Source organism: Oxyura jamaicensis, chromosome 1 (assembly GCF_011077185.1).
Source record: "Oxyura jamaicensis isolate SHBP4307 breed ruddy duck chromosome 1, BPBGC_Ojam_1.0, whole genome shotgun sequence".
Lineage (NCBI taxonomy): Eukaryota > Metazoa > Chordata > Aves > Anseriformes > Anatidae > Oxyura > Oxyura jamaicensis.
This window is the reverse complement of record NC_048893.1, coordinates 61,634,523-61,648,889: the sequence shown is the minus strand read 5'-3', so window position 1 is coordinate 61,648,889 and position 14,367 is coordinate 61,634,523. Positions and strand designations below refer to the sequence as shown.

At 43.4% G+C, this 14,367-nt stretch overlaps 1 protein-coding gene across 2 annotated transcripts in view; it reads left to right on the top strand.

Moving 5' to 3' along the window:
* Positions 1–8,450: 8,450 nt before the first annotated feature.
* FGD4 (FYVE, RhoGEF and PH domain containing 4) overlaps positions 8,451–14,367 on the top strand; it is a 110,029-nt gene continuing 104,112 nt past the window's right edge. Inside the window, exon 1 of one of the 2 annotated variants that reach the window (XM_035344607.1) lies at positions 8,451–8,758. In XM_035344607.1, the coding sequence (XP_035200498.1) occupies positions 8,614–8,758 (145 nt within the window). In that variant the 5' untranslated portion in view covers positions 8,451–8,613. The remainder of the gene's footprint in view (positions 8,759–14,367) is intronic. The other variant, XM_035344673.1, reaches the window with a different exon arrangement.

Genomic DNA, 14,367 nt, shown 5'->3' with positions numbered 1-14,367 from the left:
TTGACTGCATTCCTTTAAAGACCCTATTCAAAATCACGAGTACGGAGACGTGACATAGTCTGACCTAAGATTCTAGGACTTCTGAGGTCTCAGTCCATGCCCCCTGCATCTATGAGCTGAGCACCCCTCATCTATGCAGTTATGCTTAGTGCTGTTTGTGCTTGAATATAAAAGCATATTTCAAATCTGTATGGTAGAGGTAAACGAATTTGCAGTGCATAGAGCCTGGATGTATACAGCAAAATTTGCTTGAAGTACTGAGTTCCAAAACGAGACAATGTTAGATCTCTGGAGGTAAGGTCTGTTTGTGACATACAGTTGTCCAAAATTGTATTTTAAAAAATTATGTGCTACTTTTGAGATTTGGGATACAAGAGAGAGTTTAAGTGGAATGGGACCAATGTTTATATCCGTTTCAGAGCTTTTGCTCCAAATAATCACATTTCAAACCAGAAAGATCCGAGGAGTCTGTGGAAATATAATGAATAAAAACAAAGGTGGATGAAGGAAGCTAACTTAGAAGAGTCTGCAAATGCAGCAACAGCTTTGAAGTCTCTCTGTTTCAAGTCACTATAAATTATTAAGAGGCATGCTGAGACTCCTGTGCACGTACCATATGCCTCCTCATTAGGAGAAATCGTAAGTACCTGATAGTTTGGTTTTTACAATAAGGAAAAGAAACAAAGTTAGGGGAGTACTGCAATATTGAAATCATTATATTCTCTTCCAGAGCTGGAACTAATAATTTGCCTTTCTTTTCACAATGTTTGATCAGCCTGTTGCTCTCTAGGGCTTGGTTTTCTAAGGAGAGAACCAAAACATTTGCTTGCTGTTTAGGTAAGCATTTGTAGATGCAACAGCTAATATTTAACGTATGCAGCACTGTAACAGCATATATGGCTCTTTAAATAAGTACTATCCCATACATCATAGCACCAATGAAGAGCTGAGGTTAGGAGGCACTGTGAATAAATGCAAAGCAATGGCAAAGCAAATTTTGTTTCATGGTCCCTGTGATCCTGCTCCTGAAACATGCCAGAGAAACAGCTTAGAGCAGCCACTATTTCTACAAGCTGCTATATTTTCCCCAGGGGTCACTACTGACTTTCCCATCACCTTACTAGGTATGGACCCCTCCGAGAACAGGGAGAAGCGGAAGGGCCCAAAAGAGATGGCAGCTAGGAGCTGGCTGCTGCCACCACCGGCACAATTAGAACAGCTCCCTGGCAGCCTCTGGGAGAAGCTGGCACATATTTTCCTCTCAGACCTCAAGCAACTTTTGGGAGCTCTCAGGATCAACTTTTCTTCTAATATATATATATATATTAGAAGATTTATATATTATATAAAATATATATATTTTTTTCTCAACAGTGAATATATATATATTTTTTTTTGCAAAAGCTAGAGAGACTACTGATATGGAGTGTGGGGATCACCTTGAAGAGCTGGGACCCCTGCCCTGGAAATCAGACCTCGTTCAAATGTCTCAGATGGGGACCTTAGCCTGTGGTGGATTTTTAACTTTTTTCAGAGTGGCTGTCAGGTCTTCCTGCAGAAGGAAAGAAGAAACAGAAGGAGAGTATAACCTTTTCTCAAGCATATCTTGTTTTCTCTCTCCCTTTTACCAACATGACCTTATTGAAGCTCATTTTCAGCTGTAGTTAATTTAAATCAAAACTGAAGTACTTTTGCTAATGATATCTAAATGTCTGGCATTCACTGGATATTGGGAAACATATTTTGTTAAGCTGTGGTGCTGATAAAGAAGAATATTCTGAGACTTCTAAAAGCAATCAGTTTGTTAAAGCAATGCCATTCAGCAAGACTTAACTTACAAAACTGATTAAATAGCAATTACTCCTCTAAGCAGCAATCCTTCAGAAAAACTAAGGGATATATGTGATAGCCTTATCTCAACATGATTACTACAAATTACAAGAATTTGCTTGCAAAAGAGAGCGTGCTTCTGCACAGCAGAAAAAAAGGGGTTAGACAAAATTAACATGGAGGCAGGAAGGTTTCTTCCTTTCATTATCCCAGTGCTACTCTTGCAGAAATACATGCGAGCATTCATCTGGTGGTCTACTCTGTGGTAGAGAAGGAAACCCTGGCTGTAGGGGTTTAATACGGTTCTTAAAGTGGCTGGAAGCCTACAAACCTTGTTGCTGGTTGGTTCCCAACTACTTTTGCTAGGGCCCCAGATGACATCTGTGTTCTGTCTTATACAGCCAAATAGACAAAACAGGAGAGCTGTACGAGGAATGTTATTGACTGGGCTAAAAGAAATTGTCATGGATTTTCTTCTGATGAGTACCTACCCATCCTTTTTTTTTTTTTTTTTTTTTTTTTTTTGTTCCAGCAGCAAATACCTAGGATTTGCCTAAAACTCCCTAGAGTTCTTGTCATAGATTACTTCTGATGTTTAACTCACAATTCACACTACTGGCTCTGCAGCTCCTTCTCACATGGATGCAAAACCACACTTAAGAGACCATGTGTACTGCACTTTTTGGTGGGGAGTGTCCTGGTTTTAGTTAGGATAGAGTTAATTTTCCTCCCAGGAGCTGGTAGGGTGCTATGTTTTGGATTAGCATGAGAAGAGTGCTGATAACATGCTCATGTTTGAACTGTTGCAGAGCAATGCTTACACTATGCCAAGGACTTTTCAGCTCCTCGCTCTGCCCTGCCAGTCGGCAGGCTGGGGGTGCAGCAAGAGCTGGGAGGGGACAGACCCAGGACAGCTGACCCCAACTGGCCAAAGGGGTATTCCATACCATCTGATGGCATGCTGAACAATATATAGGGGTGGCTAGCCAGGGTGGGGGGCCGGCTGCTCGGGGATAGGCTGGGCATTGGTCAGCGGGTGGTGAGCAATTGCATTGTGCATCACTTGTTTTGTACATATTATTATTATTATTTTATTGTCTGGCCTAATAAACTGTCTCTATCTCAACCCACAGGCTTCAGTTTTTATTGTTTCTCTCCCCCATCCCAGAGAGGGAGGGGGGAGGGTGAGTGAATGGCTGTGTGGTGTTTAGCTGCCGGCCGGGTTAAACCACAACAGGAGTTAATAACAAACAACTCAGTGCATCAGCCAGTGAAAGCCAGTATAAAACTGTAAATTCAGTGTCCCCTGTTCCGAATTACACACTGGGTTCTGCACAGGGAGCAAGCACGAGGCTTGAGTCCCTCTCATCTCTGTAAACCATTTCCCAGACTAAGAAACCAGAGTCTACAGCCTCAGGCTGAAATTCACATTATGTCCTTGAATGCTGGATCCTGTGTTTGCCTGCTGATTTAACTGAGGTTAAGTAACTCCCTCGCATTTACTTGCTTGTTCTGTGTATCTGTTGCACACACTGCAGCTGCTTTGTGCATTGTACTGCTGCTGCCATCAGAAGAGACTTTTCATCTGGAATGTGCATGAAGGCCTGAGATGCATGAGATTCTTCTCTAATTAGTATCCTACTGTATCTGTTGGTATATCGGTTCTTGTTTTCATTGTACTTCCCTACTGGCAGAACTGGTTTGTGGGTTATACAATATTTAGTTCACAGAAGATGCAAAATATATGATGATCTATATCCTGACTTAGGCAGGATTTGGCTTGGTTAGCTTTGTATAGAAGTATGTTTTTTTTATATATCATAGGACCCATTTTAATTTTTATTTAGTACTTAACAGAGAATGGCATTTTTCTGTTAGATGTCAATAAACATACTGTACACGCCAGCTCTAAATAAGCTACTCTAAATAAGGTAATGTTGTGTAATTCTTTGAAACACTATACTTTCCTTTTTGTTAGGTGCCGAGTTCATGTGCATTCTTTCTTTAGGGTGTAGATTAGTGCTCCAGAAATTAGTGCTCCACAGAGTTACTGAGAGGGTACAGCACAAGGAAGTACTCAGGGAAGCTAAAGCTAGAGGCCACAACCTGAAGCCAGGAACATAGGCTGAATTCAGGAACAGATTTAAACTGTAACTCAGATGAAAATAAAGATAAGCTCTAGCAGAAATAAAGAAACTTGACCAGATGCAAAAATAGAAAGCAGCGGTCTCAAGCAGTCAAAATCCAGTCTTCTGAAGGTCGTTTCCATTAAGAAAAGAAGAGGTTGCCACAAAGAAGTTTATTGAGAGCCCAGTGTTTTACATACAGAAAAAGTGAAGCATTTTACAAGCTAAAGAAAGATTGACTTCAATGTCCTATTTCCCTGAATGGTCTGGTGATCCAGCAGCACAGAATGAATGGTTTCAAGCCCTTCACTTGCTCTTTCATTTTATTTTTGTCCTGAGGCTGAAGCTTGCCAGCTGTCCTTGCCACCTTTTGCACCTCTCTGGGCTTCCATATGGTTCCTGTTGTACCTCCCACATGCAAATAGGTATAATTAAATGAGTTCTCCAGTACTGCATTTCTCACCACCCTCACAGAAAGATTTAGAGCCAAATGGCCCAGCTATTGCCCACACTTGAATGTGGGTTAGCTGTGGCTTACTGGTTACCTCTCTTGCCATAGAGCAAAGGGGTATGTTACTCTTCCCACACGCTGTCTAGGGTGGGAGGTCCGATGCAGGACTTTTAGTCAAGTAATGTTACATATTTTAAGCAGAATAGGCAGCTTTGTCTGTGTTTAAGCTTATTCAATATTTTCTTTTCTCAGATCTTGTTTCTTATTATAACACTAAACTTTTAATCATTCAGGGTGATGTTTCCCAAGATAACATCTCTGACTTTTTATACTTAGAAAGATGTTGTTCCTTTTCCTGACATTGCCAGAATTCTGTCTGTCTCTCCCCAGAGATGGAGAACATGGGAGATTGGGAGCAGGGTGTTAAAAAAGGGAAGGGCATGCCAGAAGGGAGGCTGGCTGTTACCATGTGGTAGCAGGCAGAACATACGTGTTGCTGGTGGACAGCAGTTCAGAGCCAGCTTCAGCCAGCTGGCCCCCGTCTGTGCTGTGGCTGAGGGGGAAAGGGACAATTACCTACTCTGAGAGGCCTGTGCTGCACCACAATGTACAAATGCTCTAAAATTACCACAAATCCACTGACTGCATGACTTCCTTCTATCACAGACTGTCACCTCACTGTATTACATACCTCAGCATCCTTCTGAAGAAGGATTTGCCCAAGAAAATGAGTTTTTGCAGCCAATCTCCTGATGCTACGGCACAGAGTTACCAGGATTCTCTGAGGTATTCTCTTCTGTTCTGAGGTATTTTCTTTATTTTCCCAAGTCACATTGCAATAATTTACCATTCACTGATAACATCATACAAAACAAAGTTAATGTAGTTCATACCATTTGGGTAGGATTTATGGGGTGTACATGTTTGACCTTGTTTCTTTAGCTGTTTTCCTTCCAGGAGCAGAACTCCATGTTTGAAGGGGCAAGTACAAAATATAATAACAAGTGATAATTATGCCTGGCTAACAATTGGCAGTTGAGCAATCAGGTAGTAATTTCATTTGATGTCAGTTTAGTTATCATATATAACACAAACAGAGAAAGGTCTTCTATCTTCAGTCTCACTTTCCCATAAATTACCATTTTGTATTCTATTACTGTACTGGCATCTTGGACAACTTTGAACAAATAACTTCTCCCTGTAATACTTCATTTTCCTCCCCTGTCAAATGAGGCTCATACTTGCCTGCTCAGTGAAGTGCTTTGGGAATTACTAATGAGAAATTCTCTGACTTTCTTCTCTCTTCATGCTTAAATACTGAAGATTACTCAGTATGAATCCAGAGGAAGAATTAAGTGTGTGCCAGTCTTCTGGAACAAGATACTTATCTGAACAAGTTAATGATTGATCATTAGTACATATCCATTAACTGTACATAGCTAGTTTACAAGAATCTGTAGCTCTCCTGGTGCAATGAAGTCAGCTGCTTCTGCTCTTCGTAACACAGGTATAGTCATTTCCATATGCCCAGCCCAGGTCAGGTGACTGAAGTCAGGAAATAAATCAGTCTTTTACCTCTGAGTCACAGCTTCTTTGTATGTTTGCAAAAGGAAACCCCAATGTTTGCAAGAACACAAAATCCAGGAGGTGATCTGACTACCTCATTTTTGTTGGACATGAAAGAGGGGGCTGCAAGATATCGACCTTCTGTTGGAAGAGAATGATTTCACTGAGATCAAAAGAGGAAGAACGTAAGCTGCCTGACAGATTCAAAGGCTCTCATCCTGCATACAACAGTCTGCGATTTTTCAGTTGCATGGTGGCAGAAGTGCAGACGTTCTGCCTGCTAACATCGTGTTCCAGCTAAGCAGATAAATAGGGGCTTTCCGACACTGTTGTGAACCTAACCACAGCTCTCACACCGGCATAGCCTTCTGCTCTCACACCAGCATAGCCTTCTGATTGCCTGTCTCGGCCTTAATTCAAATTTACCAGGGGAGGCAAAAGCTTTGGCCTGAATGAGCTGTTTTAGATGGAATTACTATGATTGCAAGTATTGTAGCTCTGTCCCTGGCATCAAAACTCACTTTTAAGTGGTAGGATTGAGATGTCTTTGAGAATTTTCAAGAGGTCCCAGTTGACTGGAAGCTGGCAAATGTGGTTCCAATTTTCAAGAAGGGCTAGAAAGAAGATCCTGGCAATTAAGGGCCTGTCAGTCTCACTTCAATGCCTGGTAAATTTATGGAGATTATTCTGAGATTTATTGAAAAACACCTGAAGGACAATGCAGACATTGGTAACAGCCAACATGGTTTCACAAGGGGAAGGTCGTGTTTAACAAACTTAATTTCCTTTTATGACAAGATCACCCCTCTAGTTGACCAAAGGAAGCCAGTTAATGGCTTCTTTCCGGATTTCAGTAAAGCTTTCAATACTGTCTCTCAGACTACCCTTCTTGACAGAATGAACAGAATACACTTAGATAAAAGCATAACATGGGTGAACAACTGGCTGATGGCTGGGGCCGGACAGTTTTTGTAAATGGGGTTACATTGTGATGGCAACCTGTCACTAGTGGGGTTCCCCAGAGCTCCATTTTAGGACCAGTCCTCTTCTTTGTTTTCACAAGCAATTTGGATGTAGGACTTGAGGGGTTTTTTAATAAGTTCACAAATGATATCAAAGTGGGTGGAGCTGTTGACTCACTCCATTGAGGGTGGTGAGGCCTTGCAGAGAGATTTGGATAAATTAGAGAGCTGGGCAATCACCAGCAATATGAAATTTTGCAAGAGCTAGTGCCAGATTGTGCACTTGGGAAGAGGCAACCCTGGCTATATGTACAGATTATGGGACGAGGTGCTGGAGATCAGCCCCGTAGAAAGGGATCTGGGGCTTTTGGTGGACAGCAAGCTGAACACGAGCCAGCAGTGTGCCTTGGTGGTCAGGAGGGCCAACCATACTGTCAGGTGCATCAGGCACAGCACTGCTAGCCGGTCGAGGGAAGGGATGGTCCCACTCTGCTCTGAGCTTTCGAGGCCTCACCCTGAGTACAGTTTATAGTCTGGGGTACCACAATATAAGAAGAGCATAAAAATAGTGTCCAAAGGAGGGCTACAAAGATGGTGAGGGGTCTGGAGGGCAAGATGTATGAGGAGCGGCTGAGGTCCCTTGGTTTGTCCAGCCCAGAGCAGAGCAGGCTGAGGGGAGGCCTCATGGCGGCCTGCAGCTCCCTCACGAGGGGAGCGGAGGGGCAGGCGCTGAGCTCTGCTCTCTGGGGACAGCGACAGGACCCGAGGGGACGGCATGGAGCTGGGACAGGGAGGGTCAGGCTGGGGGTTAGGGAAAGGTTCTGCACCCAGAGGGTGGTCGGGCACTGGGACAGGCTCCCCAGGGCAGTGGTCACAGCCCCAAGCCTGCCGGAGTTCAGGAAGCATTTGGACAGGGCTCTCAGACACATGGTCTGTTTTTTGGGTGGTCCTGTGTGGAGCCAGGAGTTGGATTCAGTGGTCCTTGTGGGTCCCTTCCAGGTCAGAATATTCTGCAATTCTCTAATTTTCTCGTTAGAAGGGGGGTAACACCTTATGGCCAATTTCTTTCACATACACCAACAAATCCCACAGGAATTGGATTTCTTCTAGGCAAGGCATTTCAGAGGTGCTCAATGACAGAGGGCAGCACAGGGCGAGGAGGAACAAACAGCCGTGCTGTCGGTGAGGGGAACACCTATTGAAATGGACACCGTGCAGGTGGCTAAACCCCTCAGCCGTGACAGCGGGGCCGCTGCCTGGGCCGGCCCCAGCTGGCAGCGGCTGCGCTCCCGCGGCGCCCACTTCCCCGCGGGGAACTCGCTCCTCCGGCCGGCCGGTGGGCGGGCGGGCGGCTCGGGGAAGTTCCCGCACGGCCTCGGCCAGGCTGGGCGGCGGCCGCGGGCTCTCTGTGCAGCCGGGGGGGTCGACGGCTGTCGGGCAGGTACCGCGGGCAGGGCAGGGCAGGGCAGGCAGGCAGGCAGGGGAGGGGCGGGGAGCGGCGGGCAGGTAAGGGGCCGGCTCAGGAGGCGGCCGCAGCCGCGGTGCGGGCGGGGGACGGGGGCGCTGCCGCTGCCCTGGGGGCTATGCCGGTCCCGCCGGACCCCCAGCGGAAGGGGCGCTGAGAACCCGTCGGCTTCTCCCTCACTTTGCCTCTCTCTGTCTCTCCCCCGCCCCGAGGATGAGCGGAGCCGAGGGCATAAACTTCAGGCGGGCGGCCATCCGCAGGAAATCCACCCCGGGCTTCGCCGTCGTCTCCAGCGGAGCAGCGCGCACCTGCCCCGCCGGCCCCCCGCGGGGGGAGGCCGCCCGGTGGCCGCCGGCAGGTAACGGCCCCTATCGGCCCCTATCAGCTCCCCACGGCCCATATCGGCCCCTCCGCGAAGCCCTTCGCCCCGGGGACACGGCTGGGGGTGCCCGGCAGTGCGGCTTGCTCGTACCCCCTGCCCCTGGCCGGGCCGGGCTTGCCGCGGTGGTGAACCTCCTTGGTGCTCGTAGCCGCTGTCGGGCTGCGGGAGAGCACTGTCGCGACCCACTGTCACGAACGGGACGGCTACCGCAGCTGTGGCTGCCCCTCCCTCTCCTCCTCTCTCCTCGCCCCTTTCAGCAGCGCACCTGTGCCAGGAGCGTTTCACCTGTCACGCTTCACAAGGCAGCCGCATCAGCTTAACGCAGCGCGGTTAAAAGCGACGATAAGCTCAGGCTGGTTGCAGGTGTTGCATTGGACTTGCTGTAAAAGTAACTTGTCTTAAAATCCACGCAAGAATTGCAGAAAGTTTTTGCTCATGAGCAGATTAGTGCACACCCCCATATATATATATATTTATATACAGAAAGTGATCCTGCGATGTGATGGCAGTGAGCGCTCCAGCAGGCGGGACGTGCGGTGCTTGTGTCACAGCAGATTGGCTTTATGGATGTGGAAGGCCAAAGTGGACAAAACAAAGTCTGAGATCTCCAACGCACACGTGCTGTATTGCTGGGAATGACAATGTATGAAATATACAGAACAGGATGTGGGGGGATGTCTTTTCAGGAATTCCCTGGCAAGAGGCGTGTTTAATTTTGAAAGTATGCACAAATAAGAACAGACTGTCATGGTGCTGTTCATAGTGTGCTTTATTTTAGCATTAATGTGTAATGATTTTGGCCATGTGCATAAATCCACTTTTTTAATATATATATATAGGTGGTCGTGTTGTTTTTTTTTTTTTTTTCAAAGGCTTTACCTGCATATTTACATCTGGACATAGGAATTAGCAGCTGTATTTGTAGCTGGAAGACTTAAAGGATTTCACCATCCTGTAACATTGATCAGTTTGAATAGGAACCCTGTGTTTTGTGTTAATTTTTACTTTAATTTCATCAAGCTTCTGCTGGTGCTTGTCATTACTCCAGAGTTCTGAGTAATTTCATGCTCAACTACAGTCCTTTATTGTTGCTCTTTTCAGCCATGCACACGTTAAATCCACAGGTGACTGGTATTTATTCAGTGTACACACAATGCATAGTTTGTCAGTGTTCGAACAAAGTTCTTGTGATTTCTGGATGTCAGCAAGGTGCTGAGGACCACAACAGGAGCACAACACTTTTTATCAGGTGGCTTTGCATTACAGTAATGAATATCATAGTACTTCCTTGCATCATGATTGCTAATATGATTGCTAACGTGAAAAAAGTAACAAAATGAAGATGAGGAAATGAAGGTCTTAGTGGGTCTTTAGCTGCTTACCTGCTCCTCTGGTTGGCAGTGACTACTGCGGAATGTGCTCCAGCATTCTGTAATTCTAGTTTCATGGCCTTGTTTCCAGCCTAGTTTCATAGCCTCTTTGTGGTCAGAATGCAACCTGCTGCTGATAAAAGGTGATTTATGATTCTTGCCTTGATTCTGCAAGTACAAACTTTAATCCTCAGGTACAACATAAAGCTGGGTATGCTCTTTCTCCTATTAAAAAAAATAAAATCCAGTGCTTACGTTTTCTTTTCCAGCTTACAAAACACTAACTGGATTTTAAGGGGCCTTGTAAAGCCGGAGCATACCTTTGGCCCAGTTGAAATCCTTTCTGGAGGGGAGGAGGAGTTACTATAGACCTCAGATCTCCAGTCGCTGCCAGGTGTTGTGAAATACAGTAGTTCTTTATGTTTTGCCTGAGGACTGGACTCTTACAGTTGTCTCAGGTCAGCATCTAATAAAAAAAGTGAAGAAACTAGGTGTATCACATGAGTTATTGTAGTGTGTAAATACATTGAAAGAAAATCTGGATTTTGTACATGGCAAGTTTATCAGAAGTCTTCTTAGATTGACAGTGTGTTAATTAGTGAGAAGACTTAAGACCTAGTGCAATTGCCTTACACTTAAGAATGTCCTCACAGCCTGTGAGTGATGTTGGCCTGGTGAAGAAGGGAATATTGCAGATTTTCTGTGCTGGGAGATAAGATCTGGAAGTATTTCCATTCACAGTGGTGTTTGAAAATGCCTTTAATGGTGAAATGGGCTACTTAAGTTGTATGCTAGGGCATCAGTCTTTTATTGTGTCTTGCAATCTAAGTGTCCAACTTCTAATGGAAATATATTTCTGCTCTTCAATATACTGTTGTCCAAATAATTCAGGTTCATTGTCATAAGCAAAATTGCAATTGAATTCTGTTAGCATTGAAGTTTGAAAAAGATTGGTGTGTTTAACTACCTATAGGACCTTTTCAAATTTTACACTAATTTAAGGGCTTGTACAAAAGAGTACTTGAATCTTCAGAGATACTTCGAAATGGTTGAGAAATGTCAGGTTGATATCTGGAGACAGTATAGAGAAGAGCTTTTGGTGGAGTTAGCATGATTAATAATTCATTTTTGGTAGGAATAACCATCAGGGATTTGTGTTTTTTTTTCCATGCCGAGTTAGAATTCATAGTTGGAAAAGATCTTCAAATGCAAGTATGTGTTTTAACTCAAAACTAGCTTTCTGCCAAGAAGTAGGTGTAAGCTATTGCTTGCTTGTTCAGCACCTTTTGCAAGCCAACAGCTCTGCAAAGTGTGAGCGTAGCACTACTTTGATACCGCATTGGATTAAACTGTCCTGGAAGGTTGTATATGCACTGATTTCACTTGATTTATCTGTGCAGTGAAAACAGTTCTGAACGCAAGAACATAGTAACTTGCTTTCATAGAAATAAATAGCTTTTTTTTTTTTTTTTTTCTGTTACTGGTATATTCACCTCTATCCTTGCTACACATAGACTATGTTAAATTCCTTTTGAACTTCAAATCTTGCACTGGTTCCTTGGCTTTGTTCACTTAAATGCAAATTTACACCCTTTCTGGACTGTTTGTCCCATTCCCTTTTGCCTAAATATGCCTGCTGGCATTGTACTGTACGTTGGTGTTCTCAGACATTACAGCGTGGTTCTTGGGGAGCTGAGGTAATTTGCATTCAGGACAGCACTCACTGCAGCAAGGTATCTGCATAACACTGACAGGCAAAAAATATATTAAAAATTCCTGCTGCTGGTGTTATATCCCTGCCTGTTAAATTGATACGATTTTATGGGATTATGTTAACAAAACTTCTTTAGTCCTTTGGGCTTCCTTCTTGCAGTATGAGATAGCTAAATAAGACTCTAGTAGCATCCTGTTCTAGTCTGTGAAAACTGCCTTCCTGGTTGATTTTGATTGTTGCTGGTTTTCTTTAGTTTAATTTCTGAAAATAAAGTAATTAACTTTGGACTATCATTCTCCTTGCTCCTGCCTTTATGTTACCCGCTGTATGATGTTGACTGGTCTGCAGTGACTGAAAATCTGCTTTCTGTTGCATTCAGGGAAAACACGTATGATCATTAGGGATAATCTAAGCAGTGGTTGGGATCTCTAGATGCATTAGAGGCCATTGCAAAAGAACTGATTGCCTTGTATGCTTTCCTGGTGAATGCAGGGTTCTTGAAGTCTTTCTAAAGTTGAAATATCTCAAGGAGAGCTGATACCTCCCAATATTGAGGGAGGAGGGTGAACATAGAGGAATTGGCTTCTAAATATTCAATTCCCTTCAAAAAATAAGGGAATGTAAAGTATAGAACTTGCACAGAAATACATTAGCTATTAAATTTCCCTGTTTGCTGTTATTAGACAACTTCCTGTTTCTGTGGGCCAAATTAATCCCGTGTGCCTCCTATTGAAGCAAATGTGTTGTGTGGAAGGTGGCAGGAAATGAAATTTAGTTTCCAGAATATAGTTGTACAGTTTTCTGAGTCTTTTTTTTCCTTTTCTTCTCCTCCAAATATTTGGGATCAAGGCAATCCCTCTGAGTGCACGGTTCAGTTTACAGACTATCAGGAAAGTTGCTTGTCTGTATATTTTGGGTTGTCTTGGTGTCTGTTTAGCCTTCACCAGGCAACATCTCCTTTAACCAGTAATGTTTGATGACCTTGTAATACTGACTTCCTGGAGATTAGGATGGTGATTCCCCTGAATAAATTAAATTTCTTATTCACAGCTGCTTGACTTGCTAATGGTTTGAACCACAGAGGGTTTCAAAGAAGAATTTGACAGGAGTTTGCTAATAATATAAATCTGCTCCTTGCTGGAAAGGCTTCTCTGGAGCATACCACCCAAAACAAAGGTGCTGGTAAACACTATTCCTGAAGTGCTTTTAGGGATAGCTAAATTAGGAAGGCAATAGCATGTGTACATGATCCAGATTAGTTTGTTATACAGAAATCACAGCATCAGGCTACTTTTGCAGATATATATAAAAAAATGTTTTGGAGATTTCTGAATTGGAGGAGAACCTGCTTAGGGACTGTAATTTTTGGGCAACCAGTAAAGCAAAAATACTGAAAAAGCAAGCTGTTCATACAGGAAAATAATGTTTTGCCCTTTGGTTGTTTGGTCCCTTGTCTGTCAATATCTATGCTTCTTAAAACTGCAGTTGTCAGACTTTTCACCCACTTCTTAACTCATGGTGACGAGCTATCTCATTTCCCAGCATTTCAGTCAAAATCCCATTCTGGGCAGTATTTTTATTTGATGCTGTTTGTCAGTATGTGCTGAGTACAGTGCGAGCTATGATAAAGCATTTTAACTGCTGTATTTAGTACTGTTATGTCTTAAAGAAATGTTAAGTATTTGCTGTAGAAGACAAATTATCTTCCCGGCATGATGTATTTGTCAGAGGGAAAGGAAGGAAAAATATGAAGCAAATTATTTTAAAATAAGGTACTCTTTTTTTTTTTTTTTTCTCCCTCCTATTTATCTTAATGGTGGGTAGATTTTCTTTGGAACAGTATTATCAATTCAATACTTTAACCCAATTACTGACTACAAATCTTGTAGCTGACACTCCTCTGTGAGGTGAAAAATGGCGTTCTCTCCCAGTGTGGGACACTGCATATAGTATTTCTCTTGAATATAAGTCAATCTAGGATGTATAATTGCACTTAGATGATCATAATGATCCCTTCCATCATGTGAAATCTAGAATTAAGCTTTGCCTTGAGCTCTTGGTGGTAGAAGCATTTTAATCAAATGTGTAGCTGTGGACGTCTTGATATATTCAGGCCATTATCAACAAACTTACATGCTTCTGACAAGGGGAAACAGAATTCTGCTCAGAGAGGGTACCCCAGAGCTACAGTTCTGTCAATCACCCAAGCAAATAGAAAGGAAATTGAAAAAGGATTTTTTAATGTTTTGTTGAAGTAGTTGCTTTGGAAGTAGCATTTTAATACAGGTAGCTTCAGCAGAAGAAACTACTTCGGAAATTAGTGTGGAGAAGGGAGGTTGGGGCTTTGTTGAAATGTTGATGAATGAATTAGAAATCAGACGTGTTGTCTCAGTATACAAATAAACAACAGTAAGGCAATAACAGAAGATACAGAGAAATGAGTAAAGGCAGAAGCGTGCCTACCAATTGCTACAGTAGTTTGCAAAGCAAGATAAGTAAAG